At 36.5% G+C, this 27,050-nt stretch overlaps 1 protein-coding gene across 4 annotated transcripts in view; it reads left to right on the top strand.

The window, feature by feature from the left end:
* CCDC91 (coiled-coil domain containing 91) overlaps positions 1–27,050 on the top strand; it is a 412,799-nt gene that overhangs the window by 300,470 nt on the left and 85,279 nt on the right. For all 4 annotated transcript variants that reach the window (XM_018048369.1, XM_018048367.1, XM_018048366.1 and 1 more), the window contains 3 exons: positions 1,508–1,600; positions 1,689–1,757; positions 11,065–11,241. In XM_018048369.1, the coding sequence (XP_017903858.1) occupies positions 1,508–1,600; positions 1,689–1,757; positions 11,065–11,241 (339 nt within the window). The remainder of the gene's footprint in view (positions 1–1,507; positions 1,601–1,688; positions 1,758–11,064; positions 11,242–27,050) is intronic.

Here is a 27,050-nt window from a genome sequence, read left to right as displayed (position 1 = left end):
TTACTTACTGATTTCCATTAGTCTGATTTATTATCTTAACTGTTCATTTTAAGAAGAAATCACTTTCAATATTATTGACGACTCTTAAAAATTTCTTCTATAGTTTAATTCTGGTAATTTTTACTTGTTCCATTTTTGCTATGTTTACCCTCATTTCAAAGCCTAAATTGAATATTTTCAGTCTCAAGTGAGAATTGTACTTACCATTTTTTGTCTAATTATTTGCCTGGTTAAACATTTTATCATGTGTGTTTTATAAAGAGTATTAGATGTTGTTTCTGACTTTATTAAATTCTGTGTGCATTTAGACTTTCAAAGAATATAACATTAAAGTCTTAGTTATTATATATCATATGCTAGGCTTACTGATTTATTATTCAAATGATTTCCACAAATTCCTAGGATACCAACAATTTTTCATCATGGTGTCATGATTTATATTGCAATGTAAATTTGTTTTTAAAGAAAAATCACATTTTTCTTGTAATTTTTCTTATTGTAATTTTTCCTATCTTGTAAATTAAGATAAAAGCATTAAAATTAAAAATAGAAATCATAGATTATCTGAAATTTCTGTTTGGTCACTTACTCTCAACTTAGATTATTTCCTGAAAGCTATTTCAATCAGAACAACTTTGAATGAAATAGATCTGCTTTAAAATACTGAGTATCTGAAATTGGTTCATATGTAAAGGAGGCTCTTATGTATATGGTTCTAAATCTGAGAAAATATTTTATTTGCCTTTAGTAACTGAGGAGAAATCTGTGTGAATGGGAATACATATGTTTCGCTTTTCCTAAGAGCGCTGTTCAAAACAAGTATCTGGCTTATCTATATTGAAGGTGTTGAGGCCATAGAGGTCAAATTTTCTCAACAAAACTTCATTCAAACTCCAAGTTTGAATAATGATAATTTGATGAAGATTCTGTGTGCTTTTTTACTAGTACAGAATAAAAATGAATACACGAACTCCGTATTCTTTAACAGTAGCTATCACAATAATATTCCTTTAATACTTTCATATATTTATTTATATTTTTTGAATCCGTAGTAAAATCTTAGGATGAGACTACTGATCTTTCAATTTCTTTAACAGTACTTTACTAGAAACACAAATATTCTGTTAGGATAATTTTTCATGAGGCAGACATCAGTTATAATCTGATTGCTCTCACTGTAAGCTGATAATAATAATTTTAATGAGTATATTTTCCAAGTTTAATTTTAGAGAAGAACATTTTATCATTTTCTGATTCACTTCATATTTGGAATATCTTTCAGATTAGATTTCATGTCATCTACTATACTGAATTTGGGGATGAAAAAAGTAGTCTTGACTGATGAAAGAAATGGGAATTCAGATTTTTTGGCTCCTAAGCCCTCATTTTAGCCAGCTTTCTTATTTCCCCTGGTAACTACTTCAGATGAATTCCACCAGCTGTTCTCCGTGTTGATAGGTTATCTATCTCAGAGCCATAATCTTAATGCAGTTAACTTTGCTTGTAGCATCAGAGGCTCCTTGAAATGCTTGACACAGAGAAGGAACTGTTAAAAGAAAAAATAAAGGAAGCTTTGACTCAGCAATCTCAAGAACAGAAGGTAATATTTTAATTTTGCTTACAGTGTGGAAAGAATGTTCTGTTGCCCCAAAAAATACTGTAATATCTAACCATCTTATCATTTACAGGAAATATTGGAAAAATGTTTGGAGGAAGAAAGGCAAAAAAATAAAGAAGCATTAATATCTGCTGCAAAGGTATTTCTATCTGCAAAGTTTATTGTGAAGTTTAATTCCAATACTTTTTATTAGTTCAATTGTTTTTATGTTTACCCCACCTCAAAGCCTAAAGTGAATGTTGTTGGTCTCATGTAAGAATTGTTTTTGTTATATTTATGCCTAAGTATTTACCTGGTATAGACCCATCAGTAATAAATTTCTTTGTAAGTAAGTGGAATTAATAAACTGAGTTCATTAATGGTATAGTCAGTGCACTTTTAAAATATTTCATTCCAGAAAATTCAAAATTTTTTTTCCTCTTCTGCTGTTTGTATTCTTATTAAACATACATTACATACAAGATAATGATATTGAAATGCTTTACATTTAGATTATCAATCATGTTAAAAACAATATATCTACATAGGCGCAACAATATCCACTTGGTATTTGACAGGTATCACACAAGTATTAAGTATATGTGTTTATTTGTATGTGCATATGTGTTTATCAAGGTGAATGATTTTTAAAGCCAACTTTGAAATAAATCATCTGGATAGTATATGCATAGATTTTAAATATATGTATGCTAATGTATACATATGTTGACCTGAAATACACCATCAGATATTTGTCCAACAAAAGTATGTTTTTTCATTATTATGATTGAATTTCAGTTTGGGGTGTGCTAGCATGGCAAGCCACATACAAATTCCCATGTGGCAATAAGAACACTTTAATAGAGAGGAAAGGAAGTTGTAAGGTTTGCAGGAAATAGAGAGTTCATGGCTTGTCGTTGGCTGAGTCCCTGGCAGGAAAGAAGAGGAGGTCTTTCTTCCTCCTCTTGGGCTCTACTATAGTTGCAGGGTGTGACAGCTCCCCCTTAAAGGGGTCTCCTGACACTATTTAATTGATGTTTCTGTTTCTGAATTTTTTGCGTTTTCCCCTTTGATCAAGATCTTTCTCTGAAAACATCACAGATTAAGAACCAGGGTTTCTGGTTTCAGCAATTTTTGTCCATCATTGTCAGAAGCAAAGTGGTGCAGTTTGGAGAACTATTGCAGTTGCATTCAAGTAAGGAGGGGTAGGAGGGAGACATCTTAGGCAGTTTTTATCTAAAGTCTACATGTTATCAAGATTGTAGACATCAGAGATCATCTGAAGTGTTATGTCATCATCATCAAAGGTTTGATGACAAACTTCTAACAAGCCTGGTCTAGGTATCTAGGGAAAGCTGTCTCATCAGATGTCGTTGACTTCATTTCCAGGAAGTCTTTACTTTGAGGTCACCAGATGATATGCATGACCAGTTGGGGTTCCATGCTTTCTTAAGCTGTGTACTGTGAATCCAAGAGTCTATTCCTTGGAGTTTGATAGTGCAGAGGCTAGTTATCAGTGCCTGATAGGGGCCTCTCCAGTGAGGTGGAAGAGCATTCTTCTGGAAGTATGTCTTCCAATAGGCAAATCTCCAGGTGCAAGGTATGATGCTTAAGGTCGTCACCTCTCAAGGGTATGTTGTGAAAAGGTTTCCTCACCAGAGCATAGTTGTTCTTCATGGAAACATGTTCTTCATGGTTGTTCTTAATGGAAACTACTAGGCTTTTGCAATATTGGAGTATCTCCCCTTTTGTTAGTTGTGAGTCCAAAAAGGCAGGAGCCAAGTGCATTGGATGTCTTGTGACTGTCTTGGAGGGTGAGATTTTAGTTGTGACATTTGGAATGATTTAATTGTGCCATGCGAACTCTTTGGTCCTGCATGCCATAACTGAAGATCCCGTATGCCACAACAAGATCAAAAGCCCCACATGCTGTATCTTAGACCAGGTACAGCAAAGTAAATAAATAAATATTTTTTAAGAGAGGTGAGCATTATATGAGTTCCAAAAGGGGTGGACCTGGGATTTAGAAAGAAATTTTGCCAACTGAATCTCAGTATGCTATGAGTGTATTCAGCTAAGCCAGAAGGATTGAGAGTGGTAAGCACAGTGAATGGCCTACTTTCTCTACCTTGCTTAGATTGAAGAAAGCAGGAAAACCTGAATTTTGCAATAAGGAACTCATGGTCTGAGCCACAGTCAGCTCCAGGTGTTGATTTTGCTGACTGTATAGAGCTTCTCCATCTTTGACTGTAAAGAACATAATCAGCCTGATTTTGGCATTGATCATCTGGTGATGTCCTTGTGTAGGGGTTTCCCTGGTGGCTCAGACAGTAAAGAATTCATCTGTAGTCAGGAGACCTGACTTTGATCCCTGGGTCAAGAAGATTTCCCGGAGAAAGGAATGGCTCCCTACTCCAGTATTCTTGCCTGGAGAATTCCATGGACAGAGGAGACTGGTGGGCTAGAGTTCAAGGGGTTGCAAAGAATTGTAGATGACTGAGGGACTAACACTTTGGTGTCCATGTGTCGAGTTATCTGTGTTGTTGCAAAAGGCTGTTTGGTATGATCAGTGTGTTCTCTTGACATACTCTTAGTTAGCCTTTGCCCTGCTTCATTTTGTACTCCAAGGCCACATTTCCCTGTTACTCCAAGTATCTCTTTGAGTTCTTACTCTTATATTTCAGTCCCCTATGATGAAAAGGATATCTTTTTTTGGTGTTAGTTCTAGAATGTCTTATATATCTTCATAAAACTGGCCAACTACAGCTTCTTCAGCATTAGTGGTCAGGGTATAGACTTGGATTACTATGATGTTAAATGGCTTGTCTTGGAAATGAACCAAGATCATGCTGTCATTTTTGAGATTTCACCCAAGTACTGCATTTTGGACTTTTTGTTGACTATGACGGCTACTCCATTTCTTCTAAAGGATTCTTACCCACAGTAGTAGATGGTGCTCTGAATTAAATTCACCATTCTCATCCATTTTAGTTCACTGATTCCTAATATGTCGATGTTCACTCTTGCCATCTCCTCCTTGACCACATCTAATTTACCTTGATTCACAGACCTGACATTCCAGGTTCCTATGTGATATTCTTTTTTTTTTTTTTTTTAACAGCTTCAGATTTACTTTCACCACCAGGAACATGTACAGCTGAGTATCATTCCTCTTTTGGCCCAACCTCTTAATTATTTCTGGAACTATTAATAATTGCCCTTCACTCTCCCCCAGTAGCATATTGGACACCTTCCAACCTGGAGGATTTATCTTCTGGTGTCATATCTTTTTGCCTTTTCATACTGTTCACGGAGTTCGCACAGCAAGAATATTGGAATGGTTTGCCATTCCCTCCTCCAGTGGACCACATTTTTTCAAAACTGTTCACTATAACCCATCCATCTTTGGTGTTCATGAACTTCATTGAGTTACACAAGCCCCTTCACCATGACAAGGCTGTGATCCATTTGTTGGATGATATAGAAAGCAAATGAATTCCAGAAAAATATCTACTTCTTTTCACTGACTACACTAAAGTCTTTGACTGTGTGGATCACAACAAACTAGAAAATTCTTAAAGAGATGAGAATAGCAGACCATTTTACCTGTCCCCTGGGAAACCTGTATGCAGGTCAAGAAGCAACGGACCTGGACATGGTACAGCTGACTGGTTCATGGAAAAGGAGAAGACAAGGCTATATATTGTCATTTTGCTTATTTAACTTATATGCATAGTACATCATGCAAAATGCCAGGGTAGATGAAGCACAAGCTGGATTCAAGGATGCTGGGAGAAATAGCAACAACCTCCAGTTACGCAGAAGATGCTACTCTAATGGGAGAGAGTGAGGAGGCATTAAAGAGCCTCTTGATGAGGTGGAGACAGGAGAGTTACAAAGCTGGCTTGAAACTCATGGCATGAAAAAACTAGTATCATGGCATCCAGTCCCATCACTTCATAGCAAATAGAAGGGGGAAAAGTGGAAACAGTGACAGATTTTCTTTTCTTGGGCTCTAAAATCACTGCATACAGTGACTGAAACCATGAAATTAAGACACTTGCTCCTTGGAAGAAAGCTATGACAAACCTAGACAGTGTATTAAAAAGCAAGGACATCACTTTACTGACAAAAGTCCATATAATCAAAGCTATGGTTTTTCTAGCAGTCGTATGTGGATGTGAGAGGTAGACCATACATAAAGAAGGCTGAGGGTTGAAGAATTGATGCTTTTGATTATGGTGCTGGAGAAGACTCTTGAGTCCCTTGGACTTCAAGGAGATCAAACCAGTCAATCCTAAAGGAAATAATTCTAAATATTCACTGGAAGGACTGATTCTGAACCTGAAGCTCCAATACTTTGGCCATCTGATGTAAAGAGCCAACTCATTGGAAAATACCTTGATGCTGGGAAAGATTGAAGGCAAAAGGAGAAGGTTGCAGCAGAGAATGAGATGATAGACACAATGGGCATGAGTTTGGGCAAACTCCAGCACATAGTGAAGGACAGAGAAGCCTGGCATGCTGCAGTCCATGGAGTCGCAAAGGGTTGGACATGGCTTAGTGACTAAGTAGCAACAAACAACAAGCACAGTGAAAATGTTTTAAAACCAGCCAAACAGCACAAACTTGTTGAAGTGCATAGCCAGTGAAATGGATTTTTAGATCACTATGATGTTTGAAATGAGCTCCTCAGGTAGGGACAAACTTTTCTAAAAGTACCTTAGCCACAGAAGAGAGAATATCCTGTCTGTGAGGGGAGGCTTCTTTCAGTCCACTCTGAAATCTGTAGACCATGAATAAAAGAAGTTCATTAGAGATCCTCACTATTTGAACCACAGCAAGAGCTGCTTTAAAGTAATGAGATGGAACCCTGAGACTATGTATGCCTTTGTTGTTGGTTAAGACAGGAAGAGATTCATCCTCAATCACGAAAAATATTTCTCCAAGCCAACTGAAAGGGAGGACTGGGAAGAGACCCTGTAGTTCCTCAAAACCCTGCAACTGAGAATTGAAAGGACAAGGGAAAGGCTGATTAGAGGATCGAAAACACTCAAAATACTTAAATTTGTAACAGTCTTTTCCAGTGGCCTGGCTCTTTGCAATTATAGCAGAAACTGGGAAGGTTTTGGTTTCATTTAGAAGTCTTCATTTGCTGGATTTGAAGATTAGGAAACCTGGTATTCTTCTTTTCCAGTGACTCATCTAGAGTGTGAGAGAGCTGGTTTGCTAGATTAATTAAGTCTGAAGTAGACATAGTTTTCCATTCCATCCTCGTCCTTTTTACTAGACGGAAAGAAAGAGGTCCCAGTTCAGCCTATTAATAATACAAAATTCAAAGCTGCCTGGGTGGAATCAACATCTGAAGGACGACCAGAATTTTCTTAAAAGCATTCTGAAGTTGATTATAGTAGTCATAAAAAGGGTCATCCAATTTTTGTGTGCAATCCTGAATTCTGTTTCAATTGACAGGTTTTGGAAAAGCCCCAGGAATTGCTCGATGAAGTCATCTAATGATTGCCTGACCTTTCAGGATTTTCCCAGTTAGCGGTTTTCATCCTATGCTGGGCCTGGCCTTAACCAACAAGTATATGAACTAGCTGACATGAGTCAGAGGAACACTGTTGATAAGTTTGAATGACTGTATTAAATTCCTCAGCAAATGTATGAGGATCTTCAGTTTACTTTGAGAAAATATTTTATTATGACTTGCAGTTCAGGTTTAGTTCAGAGAATATAAGAAATTAAAGGTTTAACTTCTGGATCCTCAGAAGGCTTAGTTTTACAAGAAAAGTACTGAATATTTCAGAGGAAAATGGGGTGGGAAGAGTTTTAGAAAAAAGGGTAAGTTTGATAGGATAATTACTGTGGGATGTAGAGGAGGCATCAGGGGCACAGAAAGGTGGGAGGAAGACAATGCCAGAGGCAGAGTCTGGGCAAGAAGATCCAAGGATGAGAAAGATAGTGCTGCGGAAACCAAGGAAGAAGAGCCTGAGGCTTTCGGAACCATTTCATCTTTCCTTAATTGTTTGTTTGCCTCAGTTAATCTTAAAATCTTATTTTGCACAAAGGCTATTTTCAGCTTTGGATAATGGTGAGAAGTCTTAAGATACCAATCAAAACAGGCGTACCACTCTGTTCTGAAAGGTTTTGAACTGTTGTGATCTAATTCAGTTTTAAGGAAATTAAGGTTAGGAATTTCAAAACTTTCCCATAATGGCCACTGATATTCTAACTTGTCTTTAGTCAGGTCAGTTTTTCTTTTTTTCTTCTCTTTTTTTCAAAAATGAGCATGAGGAGGATTAGAACTATTGTGTTTAAAGATCAGTTTAGCTGGAGTCCCTGTAGGGAGAGTGACCTCAAAATACTTAGATAAGTGGTATCTCATTTCTCAGAGGATTTTCTCTAGATTAAAAGGACAATTTCAAACAGTTTAACAGCTTGCAGCTCAAACAGCGTGTAAGCTATCACCAGTCAGTTCTAAGGAGACAGCGTGGCCCTGGAAGAACCAGGCCTAAGGCCTTTTCAGTCAATTTCCAGAGAATAGTCCCTTCCAAAGAATTGGCCAAAGGATGAAAAACAGATAACAGTTTCAGTGAAGAAGTCACTATTCCCAAAGGAACGGACTAAAGGCATTTCCAGCCAGCTTCAATGCAAACAGTCTGAACTCAAAATCAGACTGAAGCACCAAATGCATACAGAACAAGGCCTTTAGCAGAAATGCAAAACCTTAAAACAGGGTCTGAATAAAACCTGGAGAGCCTCAGACACAAAGAAGGCATGAACTTAGGATCTAGGAGAAAAGTGTACCTATAAAACTGCAATCAGTGAGAAAGCAGTGACAGTGGGTTCCACATCTGTTCAGTAGCCCCAGAGCCTTCAGGCGTCTTCTCTGATCCCTATGCAGGCCACTAACATGTTGACCTAAAATAAATAGAATGCCAGATATTTCTCCAGCGATGATGCATCTGTTCAGGATTGTAACGGAATTGCAATTAAGGGTCTACAACCATATTGTGAGCCATGTGCAAGTTCCCATACCAGCAGGGAGGAAGAAGAAAGGGAAGTTGGGAGGGCCATGGTGAACAGAGTCCATGGCATTTCATTGGCTGAGTTCTCACCGGGAAAGTAGAGGAGTCTTGCTTCTTCCTGCAAGAAAGGAATGGCTCTGCCATGTCACAACATGTTCTATCTTACGGTCTCCTGACACTATTTAATTGAAGTTTCTGTTTACTAATTTTTTTTTAACACAAATAGAGCACTGAGGGTTGCATTTGAGATTTATATTGAAATTTAGCAAACAAATGTTGAAAGCCTCCTATGTACAAATCACTATGCTGGGGTGGATGTTCAAGAATGACTATGATTGTGTCTTTTTCTTAAAGAATTTACAATCAGATTAGAAAACCTTCCTTATATACTAATAAGGTAAAAAGGAACGCAATAAATATTATGAGTGCATAGATTGTGTTTCCATGTCGCAGTAGTTTGTAATGGTAAATTTCTTTTGGACTGAGCCTTGAAGGATGACTAACATTCTGAATAGTGAGTTGGAATTTTATTCCATAGAGAAGTAGAGACACATTGAAATTTCCAAGTATAGGTGGGTCATAATGGTAACTGATATTAATTTGGGGGAAACTGTAGCAAGAAAGGCCAAAGCCTGAGAAGGAATTAACAGAATGTATCGGAAGTCTGGGTAAGAGATAGTGAATGGCAGAAAGAACTTGAGTAGCAGTAGTAACTTGGAAAATAATGAAATAGCCAAATTCTGGAAATAGAAGATGGAATCAACATGTTTGGTATGGATGATACAGAAGATGGCCAAGTTGTGAACTCCCAGAGTATTCCTTCAGATCCAGAGAAAGAAGTTCCAAAGAATTGAAAACACTCAGCAGGATGCATAGAAGAATATATGTAGCATGCTGTCATGCAAACCAGGAAAAGAGAGGGCTTTACAAAATCAGAAATAATCAACTATGTAGAACATTGCTTGAGGTCACGAAAATAAGGATTAAAACAAAGAACAAAAAATACCATTTGGTATAAACAACATGGAAGGCATTGGTGTACACAGTAGGGGAGTGATTCGAAAGAATTGTGAAATAAAGCAGGAGTTAAAAACATGATGACTGTCAGCTTTAATGGCTTTTGTCAAACTTGCTTATGAGCTGAAAACAAGAGAAACAGTGGTAACTCTCTCAGGAGTGGGAGGCCCATGGACTTTACTGTGTACCAAAATATGATGATTTTCTTGAGGAAAATTCTTAGGCAGCTGTTTGAGTTGCATCCAAAATGGGCTCTTTTTTTCATGGAACACCATTGTACTGAATTACTAGGGTTATACAGACTTTAGTATGTGGCAGACACTTTCTCCAAAATAAGCAGAATGAGCCCAACACCTTAAGGGAAAAAAAAAACCCCAAAACTGACAGTTTTTGTTACCAATGATAAAATTAGAGATTTAAAACAAAAATTAGAAATTTGGAAGATTTATTTCTACTTTTTAATACTTAAAGACTGTTCTAATGAGATTGATGGTAATATTAAAAATATGACTGGTTTGGTTATAATATTGAAAAATGTGTCAACATCTGAAAGAGATGCATAACTCATTGAATCAATGTTTTCCAAATAAAAAAATGTTTAAAAAATCATCTGTAAAGAATTCATTCAGAAGGTAAGAAAAGATTGTAATGTAACAGTACAAGAAGTTCATTGATGTGATTTTATTTTCCTTATTGCAACTTACTTTAAGAACTACTCTTTGTTAAGTTTTGGTGTGAAATCAGGAAGAATGTCCACAGTGATCTCAACTGGATACATTTAGTATGTATAAGATACATTTTATTTTCTACTTCATATCTTTGTGAGGCTAGGTTGTTACACACTTCAGCAAAAAAAATCATGGCAGATTTAGTACAGAACTCATATGAGAATCTAAGCTTTCTTCTATTAAGTCAGATAGTAACGAGGTTTGCAGATATTCTTCTAACTTTTTAACTTTGGAAAATTAGTTTTTTTCATAAAAATTATTAATATATATTTAATGTTATTAATTTTTAATTAATTAGTTAATATGTTTATCTTCTGGTTTGCATATCTAAGGTGGAAAATCTTAATTGTATAACCCATGTAAACAAAAGCTCTTAGAAGTCCTCTATAATTTTAAGAGTGTAAAGAGGTCCTAAGGCAAAATAGTTTGAAAACTGCTACTTTAAATTAAGGCTTGGTTTCTCTGAAGTTTAGAAATACCATTGAAATAAGTTGGTTATTTGTGTAAAACCAAATAATTGATTTTATTTTACAGCAGTTATTACATATGAATTAAAAAAAACAATGTCAGAAATAAACCCAGTAAGATCAAAGTTTTGTGTTTTTTAGGTTAACTCCAGTGTGTCTTATTCAAGGAATTACTGTGGTCACTCACTCAGATATTTTTGTTGTGGTCATTATTTGTTTTGAAGCTTGAGAAAGAAGTGGTGAAGGATGCAGTTTTAAAAGCTATAGAAGAAGAAAGAAAACATTTGGAAAATGTCCATGCTGAAGAAAGGGAGTTATGGAAGACTGAGCACACAAAAGATCAAGAGGAAGTATCTCAGGCAATTCAAAAAGCTATACAAGAGCAGAGAAAAATTAGCCAGGTTAGTAAAATTAGCTCTTTATGAATATTTTCTTCCTTCTAAACTTTCTCAAAGTAACTTTACTATTATTTTATCTTACTTAAAATCACCTTATTGGGCATAATTATTTTACTTTTGAGTTTAATATTTTAACTGAATAATTTTTAATATATCTGTACTTTTCATTTTTAATGCTGATAATTTTGCCTTTTCAGTCTATTTTCAAATAAGTCAGAATCCAAATTTATGTTTAATCACTATAACTACATTGTCTCCTCTTTGATATGCTTGTTTTCCTTTTTCACAAACACACATATGCACATAAAATCAAAGAAAATAATATATATGTGTTGAAAACAGTTTAATTAGAGTCATCTAATTTGTGTAGCTATATACCTGTGAAAGCGAAAAAGTCGCTCAATCGTATCTGACTCTTTGCGACCCCATGGGCAGTAGTCTGCACCAGGCTCCTCCATCCATGGGATTTTCTAGGCAAGAGTACTGGAGTGGGTTGCCATTTCCTTCTCCAGGGAATCTTCCCCACCCAGGGATCGAACCCAGGTCTCCCGCATTGTAGACAGACACTTTACCCTCTGAGCCACCACGGAAGTCCTGGTGGTAGTAAAAGTTATACCTGTAGTTGGTAGTAAAAATAGAACCTCACAAATAACCCCTGTAGTCTCATGAAATATACACATATCAACAAATATGGCCTACATTCAAAATATCTTTTGATTACATTAATGAAGTTAAAAATTCATTAGTTTAATTTTCTGTATTTGAATTTGCATGGTTCTATTAATACTTGCATTTAGTCATCTCAGGTATGAGATAACTGAATAAATCTTTCCTCCAACAAACATGAAAAGCAAAAAATAACATTCATAGAAGTCTTTGTTTTACATGATTGTTCATTTGACCATGCTTTATAAATGTGACTGAAAGGACTTTTCTTTTCAGCTTTTGAGAACAAAAACCCAGATTTTCTTATGACTTGTTAATTTTAATGAAGCACTAGGAAACCGAGTGCTTCTAGTAACTAGGATCAATGTTATAGTTTTTTTTTTTTTCTAATGTCACTTAAGTTTGTTCTCAAAAACACAAAATTACCCATTTATTATGAAAATTAAACAGATCTGTCAGTAATATCTATCTATGGTAAGAAAACAGTGTAACAGTAATGTGATAAATTTTATCTTTTTTTCTTTTCTTTTTTCCACCAGCATAATGATTATTTTCTAATTCTTTCTGTAACCTATGTTAGTGTCACAAGTTTATATTGTATATATGTTTAATTGTCTGTCAGTTCAGTTGGTTGGAATTCCATGCCACTAATGTCAAGATCATTGGTTAAATCCTAATTTGGAAGAGTTTACTTAAAACTTCTTTGTGACCGCAGACCACTCCTTTAACCTCACAAAGATGTGGGCTGTTAGTCACCATGAAATTGGGAAAGATGGCATGAATAAATCAGCACATGTTCATCACCCAAACTAAAAAACATAGACGAGTACCCTCCTCTGTGAATTTGTAAGTATTCTTGTCCATAAGAAACATTATAGTATATGACAGATGCTGAAATTTGTTCTCTATAGGCTCAGGGTACCATGAGGACAATCCAGTCATGTCATGAATAAATATATTGTGTTTCTTTTCTTACAAATGGATGCATATTTTGATAAAGAGAAAAAAAGTGTGTGAGTGTGTGTATATGTGTGTATAATTGCCTAGTAGCTGACAGTTGACTAGAGATCCACAACAGAAAGAACAAACAGTGTTGCCAGGGAGCTCCGATAAGTGATGCGGTCCTATCAAATGTGTTCCAAGTTTTCCTTAAACAGCTCACTACTTTTATTCTCACATGGTTGCAGAAAAGGCAAAACCAATACAATATTGTAAAGTAAAAATAAATAAATAAATAAATAAAGATAGGATGAGGAAAAAAAAACTACAGCGAAACAACTGGCATTCTCTTAGCCTCTTAAAGCTTCACAGTCCTATTCTAGAAAGTTGACAAATTACTTTTCTTGGGAAGCAGATGGAGCTTATATATCTGTTATGTACTTTACCTACTTAGACCAGCAGGATAAGCCAGTAAGTTACCATGTTCAAACTTTGGTGTTTTATATTAATAATTGAAAAGACCACCTGAAATGTTCCAAGGACTATACTTATTTCTGAGGATACTGTAGTGAGGAAAAAAAAAAAATCCCTTTCCTTCTTGTAAAGAAAACTCACAGGAAACTATTAAAGATGTAATAAAATGTGAAGTAGTGATCAGGGTCATGAAGAAAAATGAAGCTATCTAAGAAGCTAAAAGTGAGGGGACCATTGTATAAATAGTGTAATCAAGTAAGGACTTAAGGAGGTAGCATTTGAGTTGAGACCTGCGTTGAAGTGAGGAGTTTACTTTGAGACTAGCTGGGGAAAAGAGTCGGAGAAGGCAACAGCACCCCACTCCAGTACTCTTGCCTAAAAAATCCCATGGATGGAGGAGCCTGGTAGGCTGCAGTCCATGGGGTTGCTAAGAGTCGGACACGACTGAGCGACTTCACTTTCACTTTTCACTGTCATGCATTGGAGAAGGAAATGGCAACCCACTCAAGTGTTCTTGCCTGGAGGCTCCCAGGGACAGGGGAGCCTGGTGGGCTGCTGTCTGTGGGGTCGCACAGAGTCAGACACGACTGAAGTGACTTAGCAGCAGAAGCAGCAGCGGAAAAGAGTATTTCAGGCATGGAGAATAGCAAGTATAAAGGCTTTGAAGCAGAAAGATGCTTGTGAAAGTGAAAGTTGCTTAGTCGTGCCTCCTGACTCTGCGACCCCATGAACTATACCTACAGTCCATGAAATTCTTGAGGCCAGAATACTGGAGTGGGTAGCTGTTCCCCTCTCCAGGGGATCTCCTCAGCCCAGGGATTGAACCCAGGTCTCCCACTTGCAGGCGGATTCTTTACCAGCTGAGCTATGAGAGAAGCCCAAGATTACTGGAGTGGGTAGCCTATCCCTTCTCTAGCAGATCTTCCTGACCCAGGAATGGAACCAGGGTGTCCTTCATTACAAGTGGACTCTTTACCAACTGAGCTACCAAGGAAAGATGCTTGGTGTAATTAAAACTGTATGGCGCTGCTATGGATATAGATAGATACAATGACCAATAGAATAACATAGAATACAGAAAGAGACACAAATTTTTTCTGTAATTTACAAATTTTTAATCTGGGTTCCATAGAAAGGGGCCCTAAACAGTATGTGAATTTACTGAAATTATGCAAGATTTGTGTATATGTGCAGATTTTTCTGCAGAGATACGCTGTAGCATTTATTAGATTCTCAAAAGTATTTTACTAATTATCCAAGACAAGATTAAAAATACAGTCATTGTTTAGTATCTGTGGGGGAGTGATGCCAGAGCCCATCATTAATACCAAAATCTGCCAACTCTTCAAGTTCTAAAATCAGACCTCATTACCACAGTTCTGCATGTGCAGATTCAAGCAGTCACTGTGTTTACTGAAAAAAGTAATACACGTTTAAGTGGACTCGCAGTTTAAGGCTGGGTTAATCAGGAACAATTATAATTGCAGCTGGCTGTAATTTTTTCCTGGACTTTTGTCTACTAATATGAATTTGAGATAAATTAAATATTTAAATCTAGAAATTTAATATGTTAAAAAGAAATTGGGCAGATGTCGATACTCTTTGAATGGAGAGTTCAAGCAGGACTTGAGATCCTTAGTCTCTGTCAAATATTTTATCCAGAAAGGCAATGAGAATACTAGCAAAAATTGTCATAAGAGTTACAAAATGAAAGTTCCTAAATAGACAAGAAGCACAAAAATTATTCCTAGAGGATGGAGATGTATTTTGATTCTCCAGTTTTTATCAGCACGACATTGTAAGATATACAAAGGAACAGAAAGATGTGCTTATAAACAAGAACTACAGTCCTGCTAACAGTCTACAGAAACTGCATTAATGTTGGACTTAATAAACAAAGACTTTAATCTGCTATTTTAATGTACTAGTATTAGGAGATCCATTGTTAATCATATAAGGCAGAATTGAAATCCCATGTTTATCATAATGCAAAGGAAAAAGAAGTAAAAAAATGAGAAATAAAGTGCTTTGAATTATTTTTTAGTTTAAAAACTGAATGGTGATATTTCTTGGTGAAAAGTATACATGGTTTGGTCTTCAACTTTGAAAAGGCATGCTAATTTAATGACATGCTTGAGCATATCTAAATGAAATTGTCGTATGTGGCCATGGTCTTTGAAGCCCATTAGAAAACATGGTTTTGTTCTCTTTCTTGGATCCATGAAAGCTGGAACTTGGTATGCTTTTCACATACCAAATTCTTTTTGGATAAGAGGTTTGCCGTTGTAAACTAGCCAAAATTTTATGCCCACCAGCCCTGAAGTCTTTCATCATTAATGAAGTTTGCTTCTTTTCTCTTCCCCTCACACATACCCTAGCCTTCCTTCTTGTAACTAATATGCCTAAAATATGGTCTGGGCCTCTGGGCATATCAGTATGTAAAGTGTAGTCAAGCTTGTTCTGATTTTATTCTTTTACTGAAGGCTTTTGCTAATAGTATCCAAATGGAAAATAAAATTGATGCTAGAGCACAAAATTTTATGAATCTTCCGTTTTAGGAAACCACTAATTTCCTGTTCCTCACACTTGTTGAAAATAATCCTCAATCTTAGTGTTGATAAATTTCTACCTGATAAGCTCTATATGGATTCTCAGAAAAATTAATATTATAATAGATATATAGGTCAGTGAGAGTTAACTGTCACAGTTAACTGTAGGTTAACTGTCACAAAATGAAAGTCGCTCAGTCGTGTCTGACTCTTTGCGACCCCTTGGAATAGTCCATGGAATTTTCCATGCCAGAATACTGGAGTGCGTAGCCTTTCTCTTCTCTGGGGATCGAACCCAGATCTCCCACATTTCAGGAGGATTCTTTACCAGCTGAGCCACAGGGAAGCCCACCTGTCATAAAAGAGTATCCTAATTACAGAATAAACCACAGTACCTACATTCTTGGATTTGGTCTGTGTACATTTTTTTCCTACCTTTGACAGGATGAAAATTCACATCAACCTCCAAGTTTGGAAAACATTGCATTGACACTTTTATACTGGCCTTTTAGGGGTTCACTGAACACAAACACCAAAGAATTTTGGAAATTTTTATTCTATCTTGAGAGAATGCCTCAGACTCTCAGTGGTCAGGACTCCAGTTGGGGTAACATTGGTTTTCACTATATTTAAAAATAAATGGTTTGAAATAAACTTAATTATCCTCTAAAAAAGAATAGAATTTAGATTGGTGTTCATATTGCCTTGCCGTTTTCATAATAAGCTCACCACTACTGAGTTTATCATCAACATGTAAAGTTTTTCTCAACTAATGTGGCTAATAAGGTGACAGTGTGATTCATATGAGTATCATTGTAAGACTTTGATGTTCTTTATCTGTCTTCTGTCCATGTGTTTGTTGCTGTTTATTTTAGGTCATTAGCTTAAAAACAATTCTTAAGGAACTGTTTCTTCATATTTGCACAAAACAGTAAGATAGTGGTGTTGATGATGGTAGAGATGGTGATAATTCTAACGATATTGGCTATCTTTAATTCAGTTCTAACTATGAGGTACTTTTTAAATTGTTTTACATGTTTGATCTCACTTAAGCCTTAAAACCAACTTATGAGACAAAAACTATCACTCTCATTTTCACATATGCAGAAATTAAACTCAAGAAGATTATTTAACTTGCTCAAGGCCATAGTAACTCAGATGAGGCAATAGGACACGTTGAAAATCAGGCAGCCTTACTCTAGAGGCCTTGTGACTTACTACTGTTCTCTCTCCCAGTGTGCTCATCCTATAACAAATACAAACACATCTTATTTGTAATTAAATGTATAGGTAATTTTAGTAGGAAAACGTGAGGGAAATTTTTTATGTTTTTATTCATTCAGTAATATTTATTGACCATCTGCCATGTATTGGCACTTTTGGAAGCTATGAGCATATAGCATTGAGTAAGATACCCAAGGTCCCTAGGCACTCATAGAGCATATATTCAAGTTGAGAATGACCCATGATAATTAAAGTAATTCATTATAGAGATATGGACTTTGAAGAAAAAAAATGAAGGTTCTGTGTTTGGGTGAGGATAGGTGCTAGGGGAACTTTTAGATATGTAAGTTAGGTAAGAAGCCAGACTCAAAAACTTGCATGCTGCATGATTCTACTTACAGGCACACTTTGTTTTATTGTGTCTCACTTTACTTAAGCTTTGTGGATGCTGCATTTTTTACCAGCTGAAAGTTTGTAGTACCTTTGCCTTGAGCAAGTCTATTGGCACTATTTTTCCAGCAACATTTGTTCACTTCATGTCTCTGAGTCACATTTAGTAATTATAATATTTCCGAGTTTTTCATTATGCTTCTGTTTGTTGGGATCTATGAACAGTGATCTGTGCTGTTACTATCACTGTTGTTTTGAGGGCACCACAAGCTGCACCTATGTAAGTCAGTGAACTTAGTCTGTAAATTTTGTATGTATTCTGACTGCTCCATCGATGAGCCGTTTCCCTATTCTTCTTCCTCTCCTTGGGCATCCCTATTCCCTGAGACACAACAGTATTGAAGTCAGGCCAATTAATAATTCTTAAATAGTCTCTAGGTGTTTAAGTGAAGGGAAGAGTCATACTTCTTTTACTTTAAATCAAAAGCTAAAAATAATTAAGCTTAGTGAGGGGTGTTCTTGCTGAGTTGCTTCAGTGGTGTCCAGCTCTTTGCAACCTTATGAACTGTAACCAGCCAGGCTCCTTTGTCCATGGGATTCTCCAGGCAAGAATACTGGGGTTGGTTGCCATTCCTTCCCCCAGGGGATCTTCCCAACCCAGGGATCGAAGGCATGTCAAAAGCTGAGACAAGGTGAAAGCTAGGCCTCTAACACCAAAGAGTTAACCAGATTGTGAATGCAAAGAAAAGTTCTTTAGGGAAATGAAAAATGCTACACCAATGAACGCACAAATAAGAAGAAAGCAAAACAGCTTTATTGCTGATATGGATAACGTTTTTCTGGATAAAATATAAAACCAGCCACAACATTCCTTTACAACAAATCCTAATCCAAAGCACGCCCCTGACTCTGTTCAGTTCTGTGAAGGCCAAAGGAGGCAAGGAAGCTGCAGAAGAAAAGTTGGGAGCTAGCAGAGGTTGGTTCATGAGGTTTAAGGAAAGAAGCCTTTTTTGTAACATAAAAGTGCAAGCTGAAGCAACAAGTGCTGATGTAGAAGCTGAAGCGAGTTATCCAGAAGATCTAGCTCAAATAATTAATGAAGGTGACTGCAGCAAATAACAGACTTTTAATGTAGATGAAACAGCCTTGTATTGGAAGAAGATATCATCTAGGACGTTCACAGCTATAGAGAAGTCAGTGCCTGGCTTCAAAGCTTCAAAGTACAGGTGACTCTCTTATTAGAGGCTAATGCAGCTGGTTAAGTTGAAGCCAGTGCTCCTTTGGCCCTGAAAGTCCTCAGGCCCTTCAGAATTATTCCCAATTTACTCTGCCTATGCTTCTTATAAATGGAACAACAAAGCCAGGATTACAGCACATCTGTCAACAACATGGTTTACCAAATATTTTCAGTTCTGTTTCTACTACTCAAAAAAAAAAAATTCTTTCAAAATATTACTGCTTTTCGACAGTACACCTGTCCACCCATGAGCTCTGATGTACAAAGAGATTAATGGTGTTTTTATGCCTGCTTAACAGAATGTCCATTCTGCAGCCTATGGGTCAAGGAGTAATTTCAACTTTCAACTCTTATAATTTGAGAAATAGAGTCTGTAAGGCTGCAATAGATACTGATTCTTTTGATGGATCTGAGCAAAGTAAATGGAAAACTTCTGGGAAAATGCCACCATTCTTGATGCCATTAAGAACATTCAGATTCATGGAAGGAGGTCAAAATATCGACATGTAGGAGTTTGGAAGCAGTTGATTTCAACCTTCCTGGATAACTTTGAGGTATTCAAGACTTCAGTGGAGGAAGTAACTGCACATTTGGCTAAAGCAGCGGCAAGGGTTTGTGAGGATTGACTCCAAATTTGTTAGAAGTTCTACTCCAGGTAAAATGTTATCAAACAGTATTCCAAGTTACAGAGACTGTGAAAGGAAGTCAATCAGTGCAGCAAACTTCATTGTTCTGTCTTATTTTAAGAAACTACTGCAGCCACCCCAGCCTTCAGCAGCCACCATCCTGATTAGTCAGAAGTCATCAACCTTGAGGCGAGACCCTCCACCAGCAAAAAGATTAAGACTCTCTGAAAGCTCAGAGAATGTTTAACATTTTTTAGCAATAAAGCTTTAAATGAAGGCATGTATTACTTAAGACATAATGCTGTTGCACACAATAGACTATAGCAAAGTGTAAACCTAATAACTTTTGTATGCTCTGAGAAAAAAGATTTTGTGACTTATTTTTTTCCAATATTCATTTTATTGCCGTGATCTGGACCCAAACCCACAATATCTCCAAGATATGCCTGTATTTAAAATCCTAGAGAAGGCAAAATTAGCTTGAGAGGGGGACATTTGAAGGTGATGAAAATGTTTTAATCATAATTGTAGTGGTGCTTACATTTGATTTGCTAGAACCATATCAAATTATATATTTCATACTGATAATTTTACTATATATAAATATTTTAATGAAGCTAATTTTTATAAACAAATGACTACCAAGAATAAATTATTGGATAGATAGCAACTTTAGATGGTGACTTCATTTATCAGTACTATGGTGAGAAAGAATTCAGTTTTATGGAGATAACTAGATAATTAGATTATGGAGATAATCTAATTTGTGCACACTAAATTTGAGGTGTCTATTCATAATCCAAGAGGAAATATTCAGTAGGCAGTTATAAATATGAGCCTGGAGTTGAGGTGAGTTGTCAGGGCTAGAGACCAAAATTTGAGATTAACAAGTATATAAGTGATATTTAAAAGCAAAAAAATCTGCACAAGACTTTACATGACATTCTTTTATGGAACTTGGGCCATTTTCTAACTAGAAAGAACTACATTCACTTTAAATTAACTGTGTAATAGTAGAATCAGTCTCACACTCCTGATTACTGTATCTCAGATGAAATTGGGAAGGTATTAAAGTTATTGATGCTTTCTGTATCACACTATTACTCAGGGTTGATCAACCAGCTCTTCATCTACATTTTCTGGGAAGCTCAGAGCCAGCAACACAATAGCAACTCCTGCCACCCTCTGCCCAGCTCCTGTCTGGTTTCAGAGGCCACTGCTCATTCTGTCTGCTAGTTCTTTGGCAGCTGGTTGAGAAACATCAAGCCTGAAGAACTACTGTCCTGGGAACTATAAACTGCTTGAGTACTGACTGAAGGGCCTGGCTTTGTGAATGTTTTCATTAATTCCAAGATTTAGGTCACTCCACAGCACTCAGATATGTCTTTAATGGAAAGAATTCCAAAAATAAAATTTGTAATTAGCAGCACTTAACATCTTGGCCACTAAGTCTTACTCAAATGTGGAGAGAATAGCATGTGGCAAAGCGAAAAGCAATCAGGCTTAACTTAAGCAACATCATTTACTCCTGAGAAATTCAAGGGGAAAAACGGCTTTTGCTTCCCAATTTACTTCTAGATTTTCTCTGTATTAATACTGACTGTAACTGAGGAGAGAAATGTTAAACTATGACCAAAAACATGCTACCTAAGGATTGTGGCACATATTTATCCAAATGTACTTGAGAGATGACTTGATTTGATTTGGCCTTGTTCATAAAGTAAGACCAAGTCACAGTGTTGATTGTAGACTTGCACTTTTTTTTCTGGTATATTAAGGAGAAAGCTTATGACTCTGGCTTATTTGATGTTCATATTAAATTAATTCTGTGTTTCTTAAAAATCTTTGTTAAAGCACGTTTGTTATTGACACCAAAGTGGGCAAAAAGAGTCATTAATTTTGCTGTTCTAGCAAAGTCTTGTAAAAAGACTCCAGTGCATACAGACACTTAAACTATGTCTGACGTTGGAAGCTCTTCATAATAGTTTATAACCACAGCCACAGTAATTTGGGGTTATGTTTTCCCCAGAAACCACAGACATTACAATCAGTGGTTAAATTTTCTTTGAAAAATTTAGCATTGCCACCTGACCCTTCTTTTTAAAAAGGAAATAACGTTTCTATTTTAACTTAGCAGGCCAGATAGTTTCACAACACTGAAATAATTTTTCAGTATTGACTTATTTTGTTTTGATTCATTAGTTTTAAATTTTTTTATGTACTGAAATTTGATAGTAACCTAGTTAGGTATAGGTAAAATCTTAATTAGATTTTTAATTGTCAAAAGTATTGTATCTAGAGACAAGTGAACAATAGTACGTCAGCTTACCTTCTCATCTCTCAAGACTTTTTCCTCCTGTTACATTTCCTATTTTATTCAAATAGTGAAATAGCCATCTACCAAGTTAGCCAGTCCAGAGAAGGAACTCCTCCTAAACTTTTCCTCTCTTGTCCCCATTTCACTACCTTTAAATCATTAAAGTTTTCCCAATTTACCTGTTAAATAATCCTTAAACATTCACACTTCCTTCCTACCTGCTATCACTGTCTTAATTAGGGTTCTTATTGCTTACCTTGACCTCTTATGTACATTTCTTCATTTCCAGTTTTGTCCCTTTTCAAATTGGAATAATGTCAGTGCCTCCCATAGCCCGTAGAATATACATAGAATGATCCACAGATCTTTCAGAACATAAAATAGAAATCTTTTAGTGACCTGGTCTCCACATTTCCAGCTCATATTCTGCCACTCTGCTTCACACTTCATGCTTTTTGTACCATCCTGCTGGTACACTTACTAGCCTGTTCATGATGTGTGTTAGGCACTCAGTTGTGTCTGACTCTTTGTGACCCCGTGGACTGTAGCCCATCCGACTCTTATCTCCATGGAATTCTCCAGGCAGGAATACTGGAATGGGCAGCCATTCCCATCTCCAGGATATCAAAACTGGGTCTTTTGCATTGCAGACACATTTTTACCATCTCAGCCACCAGAGAAGCCCCATTTTTGGTACTGGGCCTTTAGTAATACTGTGCCTTCAGCCTAGAATGCCATTGCTTTCCTGACTTTCAAAACCCTCTCTTGTTAATAACTTAGTATTTTTTTTTTTAATTCAGTAAATTTCTTTGTCCATTTCTCAGATTAACTCAAGGTTCTTTCCCCTTCATTGGCAGTATTTAACTCTATAGTGCCTAACCATATTATGTTAAAAGGATCTGCCTCTATGTCTTCTTCATTATATTATCAGCACTTTTAAAGTAGGAATTGAGTCTTGAACAAGCTGCAAGACGTTGTGAAATGGTTCTGGACCAGCACTGTTTTAGGAGAATCGTTAATCTTTCAAAAATGAACTTGATCTCTGATAATACAATTTGGCTCTCTTAAGAATTTTGCTTGCTTTTAAATGGAATGTGTTACTAAAAGTAGGATCACCTAAATTAATGCTTTGGCTATTATGATCCCTTTTTTTAAAAAGTATGCATTAGATTGTCTGTTGGGTGCCAAACTGAGATGATTCCTACTACTATTGAGGTTTAATAAAGCACTCAGAAAGAAATCTGGACCAAAAAAAAAAAAAAAAAAGAGAGAGAATTAATTTCAGATTCAGAAAAGTGTTTACTTTGAACAACTAGTTTCGATTTGTTGTAAGGTAGTGATGAATTACTGCATGAGTAGTAGTAGGAATTTTTTAGTCACAGTAAAGCACACACTCTGACTGGTCAGATGGAAACAGCACATTCAGTTCCATATACCATGTTTTAAGAGAGACATTTCCAAATCAGAATGGGACTAACTTAAGACATTTATTAGTGCTCCCTCAGCATCTATTCCTCTCTTCCCAAAGTGATACTTTTTATTTCTTAGCCATGTGGTTTAGGTGAGATTTAACCTACTTTCTAATCTAGGCATAAGTCCTTATTTACTTAGGCTAATGATTATATTCCATCCCCATGTTAGAAGGTTCCAAGAACTCACACATATTCTGAGTCAAGCCTATAAGACTACATTTGGGACTTGGATCCTCAAGTACGTAAACACTCTCATTCACAGAAAAAAATGAGAAAATCTTCGGAACTGTAGGTGACCATCTTGGGACCATATGTGTAGAACTTTTTGTGCAAATGGAGCCAACACCAAAGGCAGAGCTAGGGAGACAGATCCCCATCACATTGCTGGAACCTGTATTTCTTTTATGTTTTTCTGTGTGAGACTGAATTAGTTTTAGACAGTTTGTGCTGAATTTTCTGTTACCTGTGATTGAAATAACTAACTCATTGCCAAATAAATGTGCTAAGTCGCAAATGGGGTTAGATTTGAGTCCTAGCTTGTGACTTGTGTTACCTTGACCAATTTTTAAAAATGGATGAGGCCCCATTTCCTCCAATCCCACTGTAAAGTGGAATTAATAATACCTGCTTTGTAGAGATGCTGTGAGACCTTAAAAAACATGTCTTTCAAAAAGAATAAAAACATAGAAAGATCGATTGTCGAATAAAAATATTGATAGATTATAAAACAGCTTTAGACACCATAAAATATCATGTAGATATTATGTGGTATTGTGGTCAAGTCAGTGACAGAGCAGGAAACTTTGCCATATAGTTTTGAAGGAATTGGAGTACGTAGCTCAGAGAAGAGGAGAATAAAGATATGAGAACATTGTTCACATATTTGAAGGGCTGCAGTGAAGAGTTATTGTTGTTTATTTATTTGAAGAGGGACAGATTAGAAGAAATAGGTGAACAATTTTAAATTTCCCAATATGATAAAAAATCATTAGATCACAGGTTATCTAGCAACAGGTATATAATTTTTATCCAGGACTCTGAAGAAAGGATTAAGTAGGAGACCGAAGAGTGTATATATATTGAGAATATCATTTCTACTGTCCTTTTTTTGTTATAGAATCTCTCTGTTCCTGTGTCAATAGGAATTACCAACCCTGCAGATTTGTACCCAGTTACTAACATTGTGTTAACATAATCATTGGAAATTCTTCCAGAAATAATTACTATAAAATCTCTTTAAAATATGTTTGAAATTTTTGAAATTGCCACTTTTTAAACATAATTAAGTGGTTTTACTGCTTTAAATCTCAGGATATACCTGCCTCTCAAAATGGTTCTGAAGATTAAGTGAAAAACACACATTAGTTTTCTTACTTTAAATACCAAATATCATTGCTTTTTTAGTTTTTAATACTGTTTACACTATATTTTTCTTAACTCCGCTCTTCACACGGACCTCTATTAGGTCACCGAATCTTTAAGCACTGTTGATAAGTTTATAGCCCAATATAAATTCACTTAGCTTACTTAGCATGTTGCCTGAAACATAAGATTTGTTGTAACTGAGATGACCACTGCTGTTGTTGATGCTGTTTATTTTACCATTATCACCACCACCTTTGTAGTTTTAACACCTAGAATAGTAGCATGTGTGATAAACAGTTGGACTGTGAAGAAAGCTGAGCGCCGAAGAATTGATGCTTTTGAACTGTGGTGTTGGAGAAGACTCTTGAGAGTCCCTTGGACTGCGAAAAGATCCAACCAGTCCATTCTAAAGGAGATCAGCCCTGGGATTTCTTTGGAAGGAATGGTGCTAAAGCTGAAACTCCAGTACTCTGGCCACCTCATGCGAAGAGTTGACTCATTGGAAAAGACTCTGATGCTGGGAGGGATTGGGGGTAGGAGGAGAAGGGGACGACAGAGGATGAGATGGCTGGATGGCATCACCGACTCGACGGACATGAGTTTGAGTGAACTCCAGGAGATGGTGATGGACAGGGAGGCCTGGTGTGCTGTGATTCATGGGGTCGCAAAGAGTCGGACACAACTGAGCGACTGAACTGAACTGAACTGATGATAAACAGTGAGTGAGTGGCTAATTGCTGTGATTACTTCAGGCTATAGTTTCTAAACTGAATCAGGGTGCCCTGCACTGCAGTGACTTCACAAGGATGCTGCCTGGTATTTTAAGTATTAAAGGGCAACACAGAGAAGACACTTGAGATCTCTTGACTAGCTTGTCAATACTAATGACGGTCTTACATTTCTTTCTATTATTATCATATCTTAGTGAACGTGGGTTTTATGTGTTGCTATGATAAAAAAAAAAAAAAAGTACCATGCAAATATCATTGTGGAATAGGAAATAAAGTCCGGTCTTAAGTCAAGATTGTACAATGCCTGACATGTACAAATTCCCATAAATAACTATGGTTAATAATGAATTAAAAGTTTTTTTCTTTCCATTATTTGTATCTTTTCAAATGGCTACTAAGATATGTTCCATTAATAGATGAGACACTTAGGTATTTCTTCTGGCCTAGAGGGCACCATGAACAAAATTACTGAGACAGCCAAACAAAGCATGAACTGAAAAAGCCAGGGAAGCTTTAACCTAGGTATATCCACAAGATATACACCTCTTGTGGGGTCCACAAGAGATGTAAGTTATAGTCCCTATGCTTAAGTAGGTTTCTTTGAATTGAGGAAACAAATTCACTCATTTGTTGAAGATTAATTAGGCATTTCTGCTGTATACCAGGTACTCATTTTGCCAACAGAGTTTCATATAGTCAAAGCTGTGGTTTTTCCAGTAGTCATGTACAGATGTGAGAGTTGGACCATAAAGAAAGCTGAGCACCAAAGAACTGATGCTTCTGAACTGTGGTGCTGGAGAAGACTCTTGAGAGTCCCTTGGACAGTGAGGAGATCAAACCAATCAAACATAAAGGAAACCAACCCTTAATATTCATTAACAGGTCTGATGCTGAAGCTGAAGTGCCAATATTTTGGCCACCTGACCTGATGCTGGGAAAGATTGAAGACAAAAGGAGAAGAGGGTGTCAGAGGATGAGAGGATGCTGAGGCTGAAGCCCTAATAATTTGGCCACCTGATGGGAAGAGCCGACTCTTTGGAAAAGACCCTAATGCTGCAAAAGAGTGACAGCAGAAGGGGGTGATAGAGGATGAGAATATGAACTGTAATAATTATAATCACTGATTTCAGTGAAAAGCATTATTCACTTCTGTGGCATTCTCAAAAATTCATAACCCCGTCTAATTGTAAGAGAAAAAAACACCAATCCAGATTTCTTCAAAATGAAAAGTACTTTTCAACAGTGTCAATATAATAAGGAAAGACTGAGAAACTGCCACAAATTGGAGGAGACTAATGAGACATGATGTCTGAATGCAATATCTTACCCTAGTTTAATCCTGGAACAGAAAAAAGGCATTATTAGAAAAGCTGTTTTATATGCTCAACAGAATAATCTATTGAGTGTAATCTATTTAATATTACCATATGATATTAATTTGTTAGCTTGATAAATGTACCATAGTTATGTAAGATGTTAATATTAGAAGAAGCTGTGTTAAGGGCATATGAGAACCCTTGTACTGTCTTTGTAAGTTTTCTGTACCTCTAAAATTATTTCAAAATAAAAAGTTTCATACATTTTTTTCAAACACATATCCAGATAAAAGAGCAGTTTTATTAACTCCCTTCTAAAACCTCACCGAAATGAAAACTCTGAAATGGAGCCCTAACTTAGAAGTGGAGATGACTGAGAAGACCAGTGTACAACATGCAGTGTACTCTGGGGGAACTCCCAAAGGCTTCCCAGTTGGTGGAACCAGGCATCTCTAGAAGTGAAAATGAAGATGAAGCTTCAGTTTGAAGAGGTTTGGAAGTTTGTG

Source organism: Capra hircus, chromosome 5 (genome assembly GCF_001704415.2).
Source record: "Capra hircus breed San Clemente chromosome 5, ASM170441v1, whole genome shotgun sequence".
NCBI classification, from domain to species: Eukaryota; Metazoa; Chordata; class Mammalia; order Artiodactyla; family Bovidae; genus Capra; species Capra hircus.
The sequence above is the reverse complement of the archived record's forward strand: the minus strand, read 5'-3'. Positions and strand labels throughout refer to the sequence as shown.